The 21830-nt window shown below is 34.3% G+C and overlaps 2 protein-coding genes across 2 annotated transcripts in view; both read left to right on the top strand.

Annotated features, from left to right (window-relative positions):
• The window catches only part of LOC108742877 (Y+L amino acid transporter 2-like), a 57022-nt gene extending 38594 nt beyond the window's left edge, over positions 1 to 18428 (top strand). Inside the window, exons 3-6 of the mRNA XM_025979967.1 lie at positions 7961 to 8084; positions 14146 to 14346; positions 14411 to 14672; positions 18188 to 18428. Of these exons, the coding sequence (XP_025835752.1) occupies positions 7961 to 8084; positions 14146 to 14346; positions 14411 to 14672; positions 18188 to 18330 (730 nt within the window). The 3' untranslated portion in view covers positions 18331 to 18428. The remainder of the gene's footprint in view (positions 1 to 7960; positions 8085 to 14145; positions 14347 to 14410; positions 14673 to 18187) is intronic.
• Positions 18429 to 19451: 1023 nt separating this feature from the next.
• Positions 19452 to 20873, top strand: LOC108742878 (sorting nexin-21). Its single transcript, XM_018478221.2, has 3 exons — positions 19452 to 19649; positions 19717 to 20180; positions 20236 to 20873. Exons 1-3 carry the CDS (start codon positions 19622 to 19624, stop codon positions 20569 to 20571), a joined length of 828 nt encoding a protein of 275 aa, XP_018333723.1. The 5' UTR covers positions 19452 to 19621; the 3' UTR covers positions 20572 to 20873.
• Positions 20874 to 21830: the final 957 nt, after the last annotated feature.

Below are 21830 nucleotides of genomic sequence, written 5' to 3'. Positions count from 1 at the left end.
AGCAACATTTGTCTGTAAACAACACCCTAAAAAAAATTAGGTGCTGCATCACCTTTGGGATGTATCACTTAGAAGGTTGCCTTCTATGAAGGATTTCGTTCTCTACAGCGCCGATATGATTCAAATCCGTAAATAATTATCAAATCACATCATTATAACAACAGCTGCTCTACAGTGGCATACTGACCTACTCCAATGACTGATATTATTTTGCTGAATTAGTTTATTGAACTGCACATCGACTGACTAAATAAAAAATTTAAATATTAAAAGAACAACAACTACTAAAGGTCGTCTACAACATAAACACCTTCAATCATACTTAATCTAATTACCAGTTGATTGAATGCGGCGTTGCGTTGTTGCATTTTTTTATCACCACCGAAATTGCATTTATCTCTGCATTGATTTCTGTTACATCCTGTATATTGAATATTGGTAGATAAATAACTGTATATGGAGTGTATAACTGCATAAAATAAATTACTTGCATATTGAAACCTGTTTAAATAAATAGATATAACAGAATTTTCCTTACATTATGAAAGTAAACTAATACAAAAAGAAATTTAGCAAGCCGTTTTTTCTAACGTATTCTGTTTTTGAACTAGTAACGCGGGGCTCGTATATATACATATTATATTTACATCTCGGAGTAAATTTGATTATTATCGCCGCCGTATTATTATTATTTGTGATGCTTGTAATAAACGTTGCCTGCGAAGGGATATGCATTCAAGATATAACCAAATTAGGCTGAATCAGTAGCTCATCTTAGCAGCGTATTGCAGCTCCTATTAAAATTTCACTTCCGTTAACACAACATAATTAAGACTTGTTAAGTTTAATAAAGTTTTCTCATTTGTTCTTGCTCTTTTAATTGCTAAGTAATTAGTTTTTGTCAGTAGAAGTGTACGGAACAACACATACTGGAATGTATTAACGCTTTTACAATTTTGTTTTTAAACACCTCAATTCCATAGATGACTTTTACTTTTAAATCACTAACTTCAGTTGTTATGTTCGTTAATTTAATGTCTAAGCAGTTTTCCTTAATTAATATAGCTAAATCATTTCTGGTGTTTATGCTGACACAATTAATATTATACTTCATTTACTTTCTGTAGCGATGTGACCTTCAGTTTGACCGGCGCAAAGTAGAAAAGAACAGCACTAGGCCAGAAAAGGAAGGATACAACGTGAGGAGCGTATAATCCGTATAGTACTGCACGGAAAAATTGACCATTTTATCCACTACAATTCCATTGCTCAAATGTGTTGTTATTGGTACCATTTACTACTGAAAATATCTGACGACCTTATGATGATATATTAACAATGACAACACACATGCTTTTAGTATTTTAAACATTTTAAGTTTAAGAGTAAGATCGCTATGTAATTTGTAAACATATAACAACTTTATATGTGTTTATAGTTAATTTATTTTTTAGTAGGTAGTCAATTAGCATTAAGAACAAAAACAACACGTTCGTGCCTTTGGCTATTTCTTCCTACGTTTTCCTAGCAAATATTAGATATGTGTCATCGGCTTACGAGATGATTCTGCCTTGACATGTAATATTAAAAATTCGTTTATGTATATTAAGAAGAGCAGAGGATCCAAGATGGTATCCTGCGGGATATTTATGCTTAGGTGCATTTAGGACTTAAGATGTGACCTATTCTAATTTTGAGTTCCCATTGAAAGATTATTTTTGATAATGCTTCTCCCCTTATACCGTAATATTGGTATAGTCTTTTTAATAGCAATCGATGGTCCACAGTATCGAAACTTTTTTACAAGTCTAAAAATGCGGCAATAGTAGGGAGGTTTTTGTCTAGATTATAATCTATACAGTCATAAACTGCTTGAAGTGAATCATTAGACTATCCTTTCTTTTCTAATACCAAATTGCATGGCGTTTTTATGATCCTCTTTTTTATAGCTATTGTTAGTATGAATAACTAAATTCTCTATTTATTTATTAATGTCCACTCATTTCATTTGCAATTATAAACAATTACCGCAAAATTAAATAGTAAATTGTATTGTGTGCTGAATTCAAAAGAAATAAGCCGAAAACAATTCTATAGAGGTAGGGCCGTAACCAGGTAAGGGTAAGCCAGGACAGGGGTAGGATAAGGCTGACCTGGTAAATATTGAACCTCTCGTAGCTGCTAATTGAGTGTATTGGGGATTTGCTACTGTACCTACCAGTAAAGAGTAGGTAATAACGAAATTTAATGTAATTGTTATTGTAATGAATGTAGCTACTTATATAATATAAAGCTGATTTCGGGTATGTTTATTGCTTTTTATTGATATGATGTTCCAAACAATGGTTAACAAATTATTTAAAAAATTTGATATACCCTTTATTGAAAGATATTAGTTCTCATTGTCAGTACAACCTCTTAGTATGTTAGAACACTAAGTTTTTGCTTAATTACAGAAGGTTAATTGCACTGAAAAATTCAATACTTTCGAGGAATAATAATTGTTTGTTAGTATTTCATAAATAAATCACTAAAATATTTATCTTTTGATAAAATGCATTGTTCTAACGTAAAGTATGGGTTTTCAGCTATAAATTGACCACCTACTGAATGTCAATAAGTATTTCCATCTATTGTTATTATTGATTGAAATTATGCACGGAAAAAATAAATTGCTGGTTTTTCTGAAATTCTTGAAATAAAAGGTGCGTTTTGAAATATTTTTTTTTTCACTACCTACCTGTTTATTAATAAGGACCATTTCAGAAAACCATTCAGCAATTTCAATTAAAATTTAGATTTACTGAAAAAAGTGATTGTATAGCAATTATTGGTTCATAATAACTGTTTGCTACAAATAAAATTTAAAAAAGTTATGAATTGGGCAATTTTTCAGAATTAACAGCTTGCGTATAAAATAATACTTAGATATTTATTTTCGATTGCGTGATTATCCTGAACAGATCCTAATTCTTTCATCTTGTTAAACACATTAAATCAGAATTATTTTTGGATATAAAAGTTAAATAAAAAAAGGTGTAACTTAATAAAACGGTAGAAAGTGGCGACATCTTTTCCTATTTGGCGATATTTCGAGATTAAATTATTTGTCACACTGTTTCAGAGATACTCGTGTAACTATCAACGTTTGTAGCGATTAAACGTTTATTTTCCGTTATTTAGACGGAATAATAAAACCAATAAATGAATAATAGCGTATTCAACTTGATTCTAATATAATAATAACTAGTAGTAATGAGCAAAGCAAGACCAAGACCAAGATTACCCCAGTCTTGATATTGGTCTTGGCACGGCCGTATCTGGGGGGGGGGGCATTGTAGGGCAATGTCCTACCTTAAAAATACCAAACATACATATAAACTTTTTGCATTTGTGGCGACTATAGGATGTAGCATTGCAGTCTGCGAATCTACGTTTTCAACTTTAACTGCAATCAATAGGCCTCAAAGGCTGTCAATGGGTCACGAGAGAATGGCTGGTATGGTATTTCTGGCCTTTGAAAAAAAAAAAAAGAACAAAAACGGTTGATCTGAACGATGTTCTTCGCACTTTTAATAGCATGACGAATCGTAAAATTCAGGTGTTCTAAATATTTTTTATTATTATGTTAATTATTATAATAAGTTTGCAGACACAATATGATCTAAATGGTATTTTTGGTCGTATCTATTTACTCGTACCACCCTACCCAACAATTAATTATTACCTCAAACGTGAATCTCTACATCCAAATCTGGAAGTTCAACCAGCTTGTTCACTTGTTCTTCATCATTGAGGATTTAATAGTTCTGAGGTACAGAAATGATTTGTCTACGAATAGCTATTGAATGTACATCACTGACCTAGAGGTCCGTGATACACATGGTGATTGATTTAGGAGCCCGTGCTTCGAGGGCAGATCAATTATGATCAATTTGTTACTTTCGCTCTACCTGCAACCAATGCTACCCTACCCCAATTTCGACTCTAGCTAGAGCCCTGAGTCTTGGTCTTGCTCAAATACTTCTACTGAAATTGCATATGTCTGCACATAAGCAATTTATAGTTTATTATTATTGTTATTATAGCAGTATTGGCATCTAACAAGGAGGAGTTAGAGATAGCTTTAGATAAAATTGAAGCGGTATTGACAAAACAGTATTGTATGAAAACAAATAACAGTAAAACAAAAATATTAGTATTCCAGGTAAGAAAAAGTAGGGAAAGAGCGAATATAATGACAGAAGACGAAAAATTAGAAAAAGTAACTGATTTTCGGTAACTAGGAAGTCAGGTAACTCAGGATGGAAGGAACAGTAAGAGCAGGGTAGAGTCGCCTTCAATAAAAACAAGTCACTTCTATGCTTCTGTACGAGTGCAAACCATTGACGCTGGGCGCGGTGGGAAAGAAAAGGTTAGAAGCGTTTGAAATGTGGTTGTTTCAGGTGAATGATGAGGATACCGTGGATAGAGAAGGTTAGAAATGAAGAGGTATTGGAAGGAGAACAGGTGACTCTATGGAAGTCAATAAGGAATAGGTGAGATAGGTTGGTAGGGCATCTTCTCAGGCATATAGGACTAGTCAGAGACATATTAAAAGCGGAAACAGGAGTTAAGAGGAGTAGATACCTAGATTACATTACTGTTCACAAATAGTTACGAATGTGGAATGTTCTAGTTTTAAGTAAATACGAAGATTAACTAAAGATGGAAAACAGTGGAGGTATCTGCCCAACCAGTCTTACGACTTATTCCTTATAATGATGATGATTATTGCTATTTATATTATAATTTTATCAAAACTCGCTACAATTCATGTTATAGTTTATTCTCACATGCAAGTCGGCCTTTAATTATTTAAATTAAAATTATTTCTGTCTTCAGTCCATAAGTTATTCATAAATGAAAAAATTTCTCAATAATTGCATTACTGGCAGGTAGTGATGTATTTTATTAACTAACTTTACTAATTCACTCGATTGAAGACCAAGACAACACTCACTTCCTTCGTGATGACTTTTCCTACAGTAACCTTCTCATCCTAAGGAATATACTGAAATGTCTACTTTTTTACGTTACACATGCACTGGTGGTTACTAAATTATTTATAGCGATTCTTTAAGAACGTCTTTAGTATCTCTCTTTTTTTGTTTACATTGGAGAATTTATTTCCGTTTAAGAATCCATCAATTACTCAAAGTGTTCTTCTTTAAGGACCTGCTTTTCAGGATTAGGTTCTGAATTAAACATTGTTCTCCTACGCAGTACTTACGTAAGTCCATTTAGAGTCGAGAGCGTAAGTGCAAAAGCAAAACGAGTTTCCTTGTTTCTTTTCGCAACCTTTTAACAAGATAAAACTGCTCGCAATTCTTATACGTGATTTTCAACTTATTGGGCTACTTTATTTTCAAGATTGATCGACGATCTGAAAGAAAATGAAGCAAAAAGACAAAGAATTGTTGTTATATTACAGCTGGAAATATCTTTTTTTAATAAAAAGCAAAACGGCTTGTGATTTTATCTTGCCATAATAATGATATAATGCTGGGAAAGGTGTATCTTTAACATACATAATTACTCAATAATATAATTAACATGAAAAATACTAAATAATAAGGTAATATAATTCATGAGGTTTTTGTAACAATTTTTTTCATTTTCTACGAAGTTTTGGTCATTTTTTTTTATTTTACGTAACGGCTTCACATATGTTAACAAATTTCTTATAATTTTATAGTTGTTGCTTAAAAGTTTTAGCATTCTGCTTGGAAAGTAAATAACTGACAACTGTTAACGTTATAATTGACCTTGTATTTGTGTTTTTATTCACATTACCTTTAAAATAATGTAAAAAGAACTTTCTCTATTTCTTGTGAAATTACTAGCAGATTATTCATTGAAATTCCAAATATTAAATAATTTGCGAACAAAATTAAAGAAATTGTTTGACAGATTTGTTAAAACATCCTATAGTATATCGTAGAATTTTATTAATTCTCTTAATCGGCATGCTTCATCATGAGTGCAAAAAAATTAATGTTGATTATGTATGAAGAGCAGAGTCAACAGAATCAAAAATAGACACATGGACAATTAAATGCTAATTAAGTGCCCTAATGAGAAATTTAATATTCCTACCATTTCCTTAAAAACTACCGTTCTGATATCTTAAGACTAAGTAAGTAGAACATGAGCAAAAAAATTGTTTAAACAATGAAAATACGAGGGTGGATTGATAAGTTTCCGGCCTGACCAAGAAAAACAAGGTTTTTAAAAATTTTTTTTTTTTATTTCTCAACATAATCCCCCAAGGCTGATACATTTCTCATAGCGGTGTTCCAGTCTATTAATGCCATCTCTATAGACTGATTCGTCAAGCTCCTCAAAATAACCATTTACAGCTTCGATTACTTCTTCATTGTCCGCAAATCTCTTACCGCCAAGCCATTTTTTGAGATTAGGGAACAGAAAATAGTCACTCGGGGCTAGGTCTGGAGAGTAAGGAGGGTGCGGCATCAATTCAAACTTTAGATCGTTGATTTTAGCCGTCGCAACGATTGACGTGTGCGCTGGTGCGTTATCGTGATGAAACAAGATTTTTTTCTTCGCCAGATGAGGTCGTTTAATTTTCACCTCGTGGCTCAAACGTTGCAATAAGTCTGCGTAGTATTGACCAGTGATAGTATTACCCTTTGCAAGGTAATCAATGTATATAATACCTCTTGCATCCCAAAAAACAGTAGCCATAACCTTGTTCGCCGAAAAAATTGTTTTTGCCTTCTTTGGAGTTGGTTCCCCTGGTCCAATCCACTGTTTAGACTGTTCTTTGGTTTCAGGAGTGTAGTGGTGGACCCACGTTTCGTCAACGGTTACGAATCGACGCAAAAATTCGCTTGGATTACGCTTATACAATGACAAATTTGCGGTAGAAATGTTTTTTCGAATCAATTTTTGGTCGACTGTTAGCAAACGCGGCACCCATCTTGCACAGAGCTTTTCCATATGCAAATGTTGGTGCAAAATATGTTGCACACGTTCATATGACATCTTACAGGTCTCAGCTATCTCACGCACTTTCAATCTGCGGTCTCCCAGCACTATTTGATGAATTTTTTCGATCATATCTGGAGTTGTGACCTCAACGGGGCGTCCTGAGCGAGGCCCATCAGAGGTGCTCACACGACCCTTTTTAAACTCGGAAACCCACTGCTTAACGGTTGAATATGACGGGGAGGATGTCCCCAGTGTTGAGTCCATCTCTTTTTTAATTTCCTTCGGCGTTAACCCCTTCAAATAAAAGTATTTGATGACAGCACGATTTTCCTGCTTTTCCATTTTTACGAAAACCACAGAGGCGTCTTGTTCAGCGTGCTGTCAAACCTACACTAGCAAGGAGATCGGGCTGAAACTATAGCTACAAGCTATCCAAGGATGGTACTATAGAATGTCACCTCAAGGTAGGCCTAGTGGCGTCATCTCTTGGTTAGGCCGGAAACTTATCAATCCACCCTCGTAGCTTTTTTTTGGTTACGCAGTAATTAAAACCTTGTTAAATTGGATGTTCTCCTAGTTTGCCAAATAATTTTAAACAGTATGTCAAAAACAATATGGAAATCTATCATTTCTTCAAGAAACCTAAACTTGAATTGTATTTGGATTACAAGCTGAAATAATGAAATTTAATTTTTAATTGTTGATTACTAAATAAACAAGTTCGAAACGGTAAAATGCAGTATTGTGAATAAAAAAGGTTAGAATTTAGTCGCAAATGCAAGGTCGATTGCACAAGTACAAGTTTAGTCGATACTGCAACATTTTAAATAAACGGACTTACATCTTTTACTTACTTTATGTTTTAAATCGACCTATTTTAGCAGCAAATACTTCAATTTCTGCAAAGTAATATTTTTAACGATTTGCTTATGTGTAATAATAAACTCATTGATGTTTTTTTTTTCAGGAATTTACCAAGAGCTATCTGGATAGCTCTGCCCATAGTGACGGGAGTGTATGTCCTTGCAAATGTTGCCTACTTTGTAGTCCTTTCTAAGGAAGAAATACTCAATTCACCTGCTGTGGCAGTAGTAAGTCAATAGAATACAATTACAAGCATCGATATATCGGGTTGTACTAGAAAACGCTTATACGTTTCGAAGGTTGCAATTTACAGAAGATTACACCTTAAAAGGCGTCGGTATTTTACGATTTACGCCATAAATTGGTGAAGGCAACGTGGTATATGATACCTAGCATTTTTATTGCATTTTGTTATGAATAGATTGAAAATAATTTGTATACATTTTTCCTTCACCTAATCTAACGATTAGATGTACTTGAACTAAATTTCAGTTTGGCGAACAAAATACTACCTACAAGGTACTTGAATGAATTAAAAAATATCAAAAAAAAATTATTAAGTCTATATTTCAACTATATGTTATTCAGACATAGGAACAAAGAACGCTTACTCCAAGAAAATTCATGTAAATCCCTTTCTTTAAATAGTAGTAAAGTTTTTTTATATTTGATCTTGCTTTTAATCTTGGTCTTGTGCATTTGGTCTTTATTTTAGTCTTGGTCATGTTCGTTCTGCCTTGGTTTTACTCGTGGTTTTGTTCGTTCGGTTTTTGTTTTGGTCTTACTAGTATAAGGACAGTCTGAATCGCCACTTTACATGCCTCAGACTACGTTTAGGTGCATTTACAACATTATGACATCATTCGAATGAAGCACGTTTTATATTCTATTAACCACTTGTGCCTACAAAACTCAAAATATTTGAAAAGCTTTTACAGGGGTGTTTTCGAATATTGCAAAATATAACAGTGACCTCAGGCACCTGAGGAAACAACAATTAAAGTTAATAGTTCTATTGAACTGATTTCTTTTGGGATTAACTTTACCCACTACAGATAACATCAAAATAATGAGGAAAATTTCGCGAATTTAACCCGGGCTCTGGTTTTACAAACCAGTATTCTGCTACTAAGCTACGAGGAGATCGCAGCAACACGAACGATGCAGAATCGTTAGCGCTGCTTTAGAAGCGATATTGACAAAACACTACTGTATGAAAATAAATAAAAGTAAAACAAAAATACTGATATTCAAGGGAAGAAAGAATAGGGAAAGAACGAATGTAAAGATAGGTATCTAGGAAGTCATATGAGTCAGGACGGAAAGAATAGTATGAATATAAAGCAGAGGATGGCGCAGGATCGAGTAGCCTTTTTTAAAAAAAAGTCACTTCTATGCTCGCGAACGATTAATTTAGAAATTCAAAAAAGATTGTTAAAGACGTATGCGTGGAGTGCGGCCCTGCATGGGTGACAAACATGGACGGTGGGCGTGGCGGAAAAGAAAGGGTTAGAAGTTTTCGAAATGTGGTGTTACCGGCGAACGATGAGGATACCGAGGATAGAGAAGGTTATAAATGAAGAGGTATTAAAAAGAAAATAAGAACAGAGGACTCTATTGAAGTCTATAAGAAATAGGCGAGATAGGTTGGTAAGACACCTTCTCCAGGCATGAAGGTCTAGTCAGAGATATATCAGAAATGGGAGTTAGGAGGGGTAAAGGTAGACTTAGAGTAGATTACTGTTCGCAAATAGTTAAAGATGTTGGTTGTTCTAGTTTTAGAAGGTGCGTGTCCAAGCAGTCTTAGGACTGACGACCTTATGATGATGATTATTATTTTTATCCAGGAACAGATATAGATAGCGATCATAACGTAGTAGTTATGAAGACCAATCTTAAATTAAATATTCTGAAAAAGAGGGTAGGTAGGAAACGTCTTGACTTAGAAAAGCTAAAATGTTAAAAATATATTTCTGAAAGATTTAGTATCAGCTTTAATGTTTTCTTTTTTAGAAAAAACATGTATATTCAATGTTTTATTTACGTATCAAATTTCAAGAAATATTTTGATTTCTTTCAAGAAAGCTGTTGGCCCTCATGCTATTCTGAATTATCTATATTTGATGATTGTACTGCGCATTTATTTAATTTCACGTGTTTGTTCTTAACTAAAGTAACACATTTTGAATTAAAATGAATCATTTTGTTGTAATTTACAATTTTGATATCATATGGAAAGGACTCATTTGTACACAAACGCACACAAACCCACGCAATTGCCCTAGATAGAATAATTTCTAAAATTATTCATAGCCAGTCTGAGACGTTTTTGTAATGAATCCGAAGAATCATTGCAATTTGAAGGTCACAATAAGTTCATACAAATGCTAAATTAAAAGTATAAACTTTTGTGTATGACTTTTCACTACAATCCAGATCATTTTAAATAAAAGATCTTAATTGCGAAAATAGAAAGGGCGACAAATTTAGGGTTCGTCTCGGCTGGTAGAAATTTGCGCTATGCCACTGTATGAAATCTAGATTTGTTGCACATTAAATAACCATTGTATCTATACATCTATATATATATATATCACCATTTATAACTCAAGAACGGCTGAACCGATTTGACTGAATATTGGTGGGGAGGTAGCTTAGAACCCGGAGAAGGACATAGGATACTTTTTATCACGTTCCCATGGAAAAAAAGTGGTATAAGAAAACGCAACTGACATGGAATGACAAAACGCAAATGACCGCAAAACGAAATATTGATAAATCAAATCATCAGTCTAGCCGTTCATTTGTTAAAATGGTATAATAAAACGCAAATGACAGCTAAGCGTAATGTTATCTAGGTTAAGTATGGTGTTTTATTTAGTCAGATTTACCTGAAACTTGGCTTTAATGCCTTTTCATATAAAATTAGTGACATACATACCTATTTCAACATTTTACAAAATTCTACCTCTTTACGATTTATTGAAACTGCTTAAAAAATTTAAAAAAATTCAATCTCTGTTGGGGGGTTAAGTGGTGAAGAGGGGTTGCAATGCTTAAATGGAACATATATTATTTGTGGTCAGATTTACTTGAAACTGCTTAAAAAATTTAAAAAAATTCAATCTCTGTTGGGGGGTTAAGTGGTGAAGAGGGGTTGTAATGCTTAAATGGAACATATATTATTTGTGGTCAGATTTACTTGAAACTTGGTCTTAATGGTCTCTCATTTAATTTCTGAAAGACTTATCTCGACATTTTAAAAAATTCAACCTCCAAAAGGGGGTAGGGGTAAAAAGGTGTTGCAAGTTTTGTTTGGACCATATTTTATTTGTGGTTGAATTTGGTATATATGCTGTTTGATATTATTAATGAAATGAAAAGAGGTTGCAACGTTTCCATGGGGTATATTTTATTTGTACTCGGATTTACTCGAAGGTTGCTCATTGTTGAAATTAAGCAAATACGTGTTTTGGCAATTTTTAAAAATCAACCCTTAAAGATGAAGTGTTGTTGCTACGTTTATATTTGAAATCTAAGACGGCGACATTACATAAAATGAAAACGTTGTAAGGGTAAATTGGGAGTTAAAAGGTTTTATGAAGAAACAATACTAATTTCTGCCAGCAAAACCGCGGGGAAAATGTAGTTTGTAATACATCGCAAAGCAGTGACGCTAAAACAATCAAGTATATTTTTTCAAGTTACCATTGACTTTTAAGGAAAAATGTTTGGGGAATGCTATTTTTAGGCATAACAAAATAATGATATTATTGAAAAAAAAAATATCAAGCACTTCGTTAGTACGTCTTAAGGTCTTTGAATACGCTCCTCGGTTAATGAATCGACGGAGCTTTTTGTTGCGTCTAGTGAGTGTATTATATCTTACGTATCTACAGCAATATGGCTCTATATTTAGAATATTTTCTTTGTGATTTTATTATGCCTTAAAGGACATCTTAGTTCACTACTTGATTTAAACCTTATACCTATAGTAAAAAAATCGTTGAAATGAAAACTACCCGTTATCTCCACTGATAAAACTTACGTAAGTAAAATGTAAAACTTAAAAAAAAAATAAACGTTTGGGTGTTTCATTCCCACCACCTCCTAACGCGGAAGACCCTCTTTAGACTCCTTTTAAGAATTGTGGCAATGGGTGCATGGGGTAATAAAGGTGAGACGGGCGAAATGATGACAGAAGTGAATGAAAGATTATCTGTGGAATATTATTACCCCAGCATTTGCGATCCAAAGAAACGACAAAGAATTTGGACCAAAGCAGACGGACGCGAAATTGAGCTGGTGTCCTTTCGAACGCTGAGCAATGATCTATACCTCTTAGGTCTAGGGTCTAGATCAGAGCCGGGTAAACTCGGCTCTTTTGACTCCCGAGTGTTCCTCAGGTATAGCCAAGAAGCTCCTCATTGCTCCTGCAAGTGCGAGTGAGATGATTCTTCTCTTTTCTTATCCCTTCCATTTCGTAGGTGAGTACCCTCTTCCACAGCCAAACCCAATAGCATCGCGGCCATAGTCCTACATGCTACCCCTGAGCTGCGGATCGATCATTAGAAAATTTTTGTAGGTATTGCTTAAGTTGCGAAAGAGGATTCGCTCGTCTTCGGGATGAAGGGGCTCGATATGGGAGTGAAAGGGAGAAGAAAAAGAGAAAGCAATATGTGTCATTACTGCTTACTCTCTCGTACTCATTGAAGGGTATGGAGTGACCAAAACTAACCTCAGGTAGCAGCTCCTGCGAAGTTAAAGTTTGCCCGGCTCTGGTCTAAATCAGGGGTCGACAAACCGCGGCTCTAGAGCCTCCTGCGGTTTTTTCAAGACACAATTGCGGCTCTTCAAATTTCCCTAAAAAAATAAAAGCTAAAGCAGAGCGGACAGACACGCAGCACACCCGTATACCTAAAACAAGAGACTTACACTTTATGAATGACATTACAATGCATCTAACGAACTAAAGCTAAAGCTTCAAAGATAAGGAAACTTTGCATTTTCATTACTGAAAGAAGTAATTGGTTTTGAAAATAAATTGCTTCTTTTGACAGAAGATATGGGAATGGACACATTATTACACTTCCAAACTCTAAGGTATCATCAAGATGGAAACAGTGCTTCGATTCACACTGATGGTTACTACACAAGAACGATTAAAACAATGAGGGATTTGTTCAGTTAAAAATAAGTAAGCCTACTTTGGCTTTTATTACGAATACTCTCAAAGTAAACAGCAATATACTAAATTTTAGTCCATTTAATATCAATGCTGGTTCATTCAAAATCTAATTAGATTTAAAAAACAAAGATTTGAGTAGCTCGACATTTACGAGTCTTAAGTACTAGCTTAAAAGAGCTGAAAAGGCAGAAATGTCTTTTGATGTCGCAGTATAAGTGGACTACTCTAAAAGAGATGCTTAAGCCTGAGGCACTAACTTTTGATACCCGAAATGCTATGACAAAATTAAAAAAATGGCTTTTGGTGTGCTACGATCTTTAGGTTAACATGTTCGTGCGAACAAGTTTTGTTTTCTATGAACTTAAAAAAGGACAAGCCAATTAACTAATCAAAATTTAGAGTCAGGTCTTAAACTAAAAACCATAGTTATGTGCCAGACTTACTAAAACATTCTAGATAAATGCAAAAATACCGTCCGCATTGATTTTTTAATATAATTTAAGTTTTAGAATAATAGCATATTTTGTAACATAGTAATAATATAAATAATAATGAATAAGTCGTATTTTATTTAATTACCACTTGTTTATGTGATGTTAATTTGAAATAAAATTTAAAAGAGGAATTAAAAATCCGTGGCTGTTTTTGGGATTCATGAAACAGTATCTGCCGATCCTTGAACGGAGGTTATACCTCCCAATTTCACTTTACATTGCGCTGGGCCCTTTCATAATCGTTTTAACACATTATCATTATTTTGTTATTGTGGGTTGTAGTGAATGTGACAGTCACTGATATTCGTAACATCCACGTATATTAAAAAATAGAACCACTGTACGAAGGAATCATACAGGTTGAAAATAGTTAGCTAACATTGAATTTCCCGGCATTTCGTTCTCGATGACATCGGACATCTTCAACATGATTGTTTGAAATAGAAATACAGTCAAATTGGCGGATGAACTTCATTATTGATACGCTCGCGAAAGTTTATGAAATTATGGATTGATAACGCTTATTTATGGAATTTATTTTATATTAGTTAGTTTAATCCAATTCGGATTTTAATCAGCTAATATATGTATTCTTTTAATTTCCAGTCTTTTGGAGTAAAAACTTTTGGAAATTTTTATTGGGTTGTACCTATATTTGTAGCGTTGTCTACATTTGGCGGAGTCAATGGTGTTCTCTTCACCTCAGGAAGACTCTTTTTAGTTGGATCTCAGGAGGGACATTTACCCGAACTTTTCTCTTTTATTCATGTCAAGAGGATGACTCCCGTTCCTTCACTCATCTTTACAGTAAATATAGAATAAATATAGAAGAACTAAGTCACCTAAGTGTTAATTCTAACTCTATTTTTAGTGTGTCACATCCTTATGTATGCTTTTCGTTAGTGACATATTTATCCTAATTAACTACTACAGCCAAATTCTGTGGCTTTCGATAGCGGCAAGCATTGCTGGGATGTTGTGGCTGAGACACACACAACCAAAGATGGTCAGACCTATCAGGGTTAATACTATAATACCAGTATTATTCATAGCATGTTGTTTGTTCCTTGTCATATTCCCCATACCATCATACCCTATGAACACTGTCGTAAGCTTAGCTATTACACTTTCAGGTAAGTCAGAGTTTTGTGACTTATTACCATATTAGAATTTACTAATCCTTTTTGTGCATTATGTAGACACTAATGTTTTTTTGTTTAATGCTATGTTAACGTTCAGTATTAATTTAATAACTTCATAAGTGTAGTAGTACGTATCGAAAAAGAATGGATTTTTTTAAATCATATTTAGCCCGCGCTGTTTCGGTCCCAAAAGGAAGTAGAAAGTAGCCTGTTCCTACACAAATCGCCATTGCGGGTGACAATAAAATATATCATTAGATCGTATTATTCTGGAAATAGTTTAAGGTGAAATTATATCATTTCCAACAGAAAATCAGTTAGTGATGTTGAATCTGACCATGACCTTAATCTTGGAGGTCATTTGTAAGTCAGGTTACTTTTTTTTTGAACGCAATAAACGGAAAATTTTATGATTGGAAATACCCTTGAAATTGATTTTCTACAGATCATATTGGCAACCCAACATAGTAACATAGATGACCAGATTTTCTAGATGTCATATTCTGGATTTTTCTAGAACGAGTCTAGCGCCTATAAATAGTTGCCATGAGATCGGAAGAGTTACTTCGACCAGGCGATACGAAGTGAAATAAGAAGAGCGAAGGAGCGATAAAGTGTGTGATACATTAGTGAATTTGAAATTAATAAATAATAGTGGTGTTAGTTAGAAAGTAAATAATTAAATAAATTTATTAATAGTGAGGAAAGTGTTTGATTACGAATGTTTGATGTCAGAAGTGGATTGAATAAGTAGGAAGATTTTTGAATAATTCTTTTGCATATTCTAGTACATTCCATCGACCAAAATTCTGAAAGTTTCTACCAATCGCGAATAACCAATAAACCATATATTGTTAGTTCTCGAAAAGAGAAAAATGACTGACGTCATCAAAATTTTCAACGAGTTTTCTAGAAGCTTACATCAACTCCGGTAACAAGTTATATATCATTGGAAAGTTCTCAAAGGAACAAATTCGACATCATGGATCGTGAATAATCGTAACAAGCCGTACATCATTGGAAAGTTAGTAAAGAAGAAAAATTTTGCCAAAATAAAAGAAGTTCATCGAATTTTCTAGAAGAAATCGAGATATCTCATGCTTGTTACAGCCGGAAGTACTGAGGCAAAAATGGAGGAACAAATAAAGGCAGGACAAGAGGAAATGAAACAAAAAGCTAAAGAGGGACAAGAAGAAACGAATGAAGAACTAAAAGCAGCTCAAGAAGAAATGAAACAGAAAATAGAAGCAGTCCAGGAAGCAATAAATAAAAATGAAATGGAAAGAAAGATAGAAGAAAGGGAAATCAATGCGGAAAAGAAGATAGAAGAAAGGGAAATCAAAATGAAAAGAAAACAGATGAAAGGGAAACCATAATGGAAAGGAAGATTCAAGAAATGAAAGAACAAATAGAAAGGGTAAAATTAAATCCGTTTATCTGAAACAATTTGGTATAGCGGTATAACCTCACTAAGTCCCCGCTGGAGAAGTCATCATTTCTAGACTGGACTGCACTAATTTATTATTCACAGAACTTAAAAGGCTCTATAGATTTGTAAATCTGCACAATATTAGAATGGTTATCGACACAGGGGCAGTCTGCACTATGGTTCAACCTGATGTAGTACCGGAATGGCGAATTCGGCCTGTAGAAAGAAGATGGACCTTCACCACAATTACCGAAGAGACTTCACCAATCCATTGGAATTGAATACAGTTAGGTATTGGTGATCGACATAGTGGATGATGTTATTAATGGATTGGATCTTCTGCAACAACATGGAATCGACTTACAGATTAACACGTCTACAATGCGAATCATTAGACAGGAAATAGTAATGTCAGACCCCCACGACGAAACTTTCTACCTATAAGGTGATTATAGAAAAAGATTTTGTACTACCGAGCCACTCCGAGAGCACTGAAAGAGATAGAATAGATGACGATGTCGGCGGATTGGTGGGGATGGTCGAACATATTCTAGCCAATTTGAAAGATGTCGGTCAAAGGATCTGCGAAGGCACAGAGTTGGGGTATTTGAACCAGTAGCTGAAATTTACCATTGTTACTGGGAAGAAGAACCTGAGACGAAACCGACATCACATCCTGCAACAGAATTGGTGAAACGGTCAAGTAACCACTTCAACAAGTACCAAGTAAAGCAATTAGAAGAACTTCTTAGCCGTTTTCAAATACGTCTTCGCCCTCTTAGATCAAGATTTTGGTAGGACTAACTAAACACACCACCGCATCAGCACTGGAACAGCAAGGCCTATCAAACAACCACCTGGAAGAGTTCCTTGGGCGAAGCAAGAGGAATTCAATAACCTTATAAAGGACATGCATAAAAAAGGAATGACAGAATCAACTTCTTGGGCCTTCCCTATTGTATTGTGATGGTACGTAAACAATATGGTTCTACGAAATCTTATGTAGACCACAGGAAGCTGAACGATATAACGCGGAAGGACAGTTAACCATTACCCTAAGTCAACAACCCACCAGGCAGTCTAGCTGGAGCTAAATGGTTCTCTGTTCTCGATTTGGAAAGTGGATATTGACAAGTGGATATGCGTCCTCAGGATAAGAAGAAGACTGGTTTTACAACTGGAAATGGTCTATGGCAATTCAATATAATGCCCTTTTGACTGTGAAAAGCATCGGCTACATTCGAAAGCGGCTCATAAACATTGCATTATAGAGGGACTAAATTGGAAAATCTGTTTAATTTACTTAGACGAGACCTAATCCAGGCATCGAAAAGTTATTGGCCCGAGTTGACTTCGCTTAGCTTGGATCATAGCGTTTTGAAAAGAATCAGAAGGGTTTAGATGGAACTAGAAACAAACTTCCTATGGTACTTCTGAAGAACAGAGTTTGAGAAGTCTTAAAAATAATCCATGGCGAAAGACATTACGGCGTTTTGAAAACTCTGAGGCTACAAATTAAAAGAGATTTGGAAGACGCAGGAAATGCATAACATGCACCTCTAGTAAAGGATTGTACAGCGTAGGAGCGCTCTTGGAGAGAATCGCAATCCCAACCCAAGTCAAACCCAACATATTATCGCGTGTAGGCAACTCAGTATACACAATAACAAAGAAGACCAGATTTTCTAGATGTCATATTCTGGATTTTGCTAGAACGAGTTCAGCGCCTATAAATAGTTGCCGCGAAGTCGGAAAAGTTAGTTGAGTTTTAGTAACGTGGCTATACAAATAAGAAGAGTGAATTTGAAATTAATTAATAATGGTAGTAATTAGAGAGTAAAAAATTAAATTTATTAATTGTGAGGACGATATTTTATTTACTTTACTGTCATTGCGTTTGGTGATAGATTTTCTCAATAAATAATTTTAATCAAGGACATGTAGATATAATATCCATCCCAATGAATAAATTTTTACTTTTATTGACATTTGGAAAAGAATTTAACTTAATAGACCATCAATTTTATTTATACTTTTATTAATAACGTAATAACAAAGCTTTCTTTCTATCTTTTAGGCATTCCAGTATACTACCTTTGTGTTAAACAAGCAAAACCGAAGTTTTACCACCGCTTTATGAAAAAACTAACGGTATCTATACAATGCGCACTAGAAATTATACTTCCTGACGAAATAGGACATAAATTGTCCGACGCTTGAATATGCCCAATTTATTATTGTGTAAGCATTGTAATTACTGTGCTTTTATAATTTGTACATTTTGTTTATTTTATTAAAAATAATTTGTCAAAAGTTAATCGAGTTTTATTAATGTATGTATGTACTTAAACTTAATAGAAGAACCATGTAATTGAAGGTAATTATCTTGGTCTAATTAAGCATTTTATGAAAATACTTCAACATTTATTAGGCTATAATGATTTAATGCATTCTAATATTTCCACAAGCAATTCCTCAGAATTCACAATAAACGAATTGAAAGTGAAAATGTAGAGTGTGTTCCGAAATATAACCGAGCATACTGGTCAGTGCTGATGACGTTATGAATCGACGCCATATTGTACTGGTGAAACAAGTGTGTCGTAACAGTATATCAAACGGGCATGTGTGCTTCAGAGTTTGGACAATTTTTTATTGTAATAAACGTTAATAACTTTTGGAACAAAATTGTTGTAAACGAGCACAAACACTATTCTCAATATGGCGCCAATTAGACGTCAACGCACTGGCCAGTATATTTCGGAACGAATCAACAGTATGGCGTCGATTCACGACCTCATCAGCACTGGCCAGTATACCGGGTTATATTTCGGAACACACCCGTAATGTGGCAGATTAATCAGTGTATTATTTTGAACGATTTTAAGTGCCAAGAAGGTGGATAGAAGAAATTTAAAACGTTCTTTTATGCTTTTCTGTAGTCTTTTTTATAGTTAAAGAAATACAAATATTTACAGAAATAAGAAAATGAGTAATACATTAGTGAGTCTTTTTGTATACTAAATATACTTAAACTTATCAATAAAACGTGAAATGAAAGTACCAACGTCTCTTTTATAGGGGGCACTGTTACTCTCAACTCTCTCAACCTAACCTACCCTACCTAAGTAAAAGTACTTTTATACCCCTTCCAATTTGAGGTCTTCTTATGGCTTTAGAAGTAAACAATGACGTCTAATTACCAAAGCTAATCATCAGTTAGGAATAATAAGTCATTAAAAAGTATAAAACGTCATTCTCGAAAATTGAACTATGACAGTGGCAGTGTGACATTAGTTATAAACCATTATTATCTCTATGTTCTGGCAAACACACATAGATATTAATAAATATAACCTCACATATTAGACAACAGTAGCCTATGATAATTGTTTTGTTTAAAATTTTAAGTTGTGCCTAATGTGCTGAAATATGTAAATAATTATGTGTGTCTGATAATGTTAAAATATTTAATAATATTTCTTTTTATTTGAATCGATTAATGTAAAAAATGAGTGTGAGTGAAGCACTTGACATTGGTAAGTAATGTCATGCACTATTCATGCAGATTGTTTCTACATATTCGTGTTCTTTGTAATTTTTCAGCTACTGCTCTTCCAAGCAAAAATCAGCCCTTGCTGTTTGAAATAGTGTCGGCCTTCATATCAGAAAAAGATAGTGAAAGTAAGAAGCATGTCGTTTACACTTTACAAGTAAGACATATTTCTGGTAGAGATGACTTCAGTCCTGCTACTATAGACCGTAGATACACAGATTTTTTAAATTTATATTTAGCTCTTAAACAAGAATATCCTAATTTAATGCAAACTGTGCACTTTCCAAAAAAGGTTTTAATAGGTAATTTTGATAATAAATTAATTACTAATCGAAGTACTGGTTTTGAGACTTTACTAAAACACATATCAACTAATGCCAGCTTGAGATCATCTCCAGCACTATTAAGTTTTCTGCAGGATCAAGAATTACTTGAAGCAAAGCAATTAATTGATGAGAAACAATTTTCTACAGCACTGCCTATTTTAGAGAACAGTTTTCAGCTACTGAATAAAGTAAGTATCCTTTACATGTATGCCTAGTGTTCGCTCATAAATACTGTATTTTTAGATTTATACAGATAGATCTCCAGCAGTTATATTAGCATTATGTCGAGTGTTAGGTTGCAGTGTGGCCATACCAGGATCTCCAAATGCCAAAAAGTGGGCTGACCTTGCCCTCCATCGTTATGAAGGCGTGAGTGATAGTGATTTACTGGAATTATATTTACCCTTGCTACATGTGTGCATTAAGGTGTGGTGGCAAATGGGCTTGAATAAGGATCGTTTTGAAACTCGCCTGTTAGATTTACGTCGACAAGGTTTAAAAGCAAATGAGAGTCTTAATCTCTTGGATGCCATTAAAGAGGTAGAAGAAAAACTGCAAAAGCTTTCTGTGCCATCCTAGAATTTATAATAGAAGGATGCATCACTATCAGGAATATGAAATATTGAATAAGTTTGAAGGTCTATTACACATTTTGAATAAGTTTAAGTGAATTTGAAAATGAGACATTGGCTGTGTGGGTTTTTAATAATGATGCATTTTTTATATAAATTTTGATTATCATTATTAGATATAAGTTTAATAAACATGATTTATTAAAACCAGTAATGCTTAAGATAGTTTGAAAATTAAAAAATATCTGCCGGTTGTGACATAATTGATAAAAGTTGCTGTTTGCTCACAATTCAATTGTAAAAAATAGATTAGCCGTTTTCAAATACGTCTTCGCCCTCTTAGATCAAGATTTTGGTAGGACTAACTAAACACACCACCGCATCAGCACTGGAACAGCAAGGCCTATCAAACAACCACCTGGAAGAGTTCCTTGGGCGAAGCAAGAGGAATTCAATAACCTTATAAAGGACATGCATAAAAAAGGAATGACAGAATCAACTTCTTGGGCCTTCCCTATTGTATTGTGATGGTACGTAAACAATATGGTTCTACGAAATCTTATGTAGACCACAGGAAGCTGAACGATATAACGCGGAAGGACAGTTAACCATTACCCTAAGTCAACAACCCACCAGGCAGTCTAGCTGGAGCTAAATGGTTCTCTGTTCTCGATTTGGAAAGTGGATATTGACAAGTGGATATGCGTCCTCAGGATAAGAAGAAGACTGGTTTTACAACTGGAAATGGTCTATGGCAATTCAATATAATGCCCTTTTGACTGTGAAAAGCATCGGCTACATTCGAAAGCGGCTCATAAACATTGCATTATAGAGGGACTAAATTGGAAAATCTGTTTAATTTACTTAGACGAGACCTAATCCAGGCATCGAAAAGTTATTGGCCCGAGTTGACTTCGCTTAGCTTGGATCATAGCGTTTTGAAAAGAATCAGAAGGGTTTAGATGGAACTAGAAACAAACTTCCTATGGTACTTCTGAAGAACAGAGTTTGAGAAGTCTTAAAAATAATCCATGGCGAAAGACATTACGGCGTTTTGAAAACTCTGAGGCTACAAATTAAAAGAGATTTGGAAGACGCAGGAAATGCATAACATGCACCTCTAGTAAAGGATTGTACAGCGTAGGAGCGCTCTTGGAGAGAATCGCAATCCCAACCCAAGTCAAACCCAACATATTATCGCGTGTAGGCAACTCAGTATACACAATAACAAAGAAGACCAGATTTTCTAGATGTCATATTCTGGAT

This window comes from Agrilus planipennis, unplaced genomic scaffold (genome assembly GCF_000699045.2).
Source record: "Agrilus planipennis isolate EAB-ADULT unplaced genomic scaffold, Apla_2.0 scaffold419, whole genome shotgun sequence".
NCBI lineage: Eukaryota > Metazoa > Arthropoda > Insecta > Coleoptera > Buprestidae > Agrilus > Agrilus planipennis.
The sequence above is the reverse complement of the archived record's forward strand: the minus strand, read 5'-3'. Positions and strand labels throughout refer to the sequence as shown.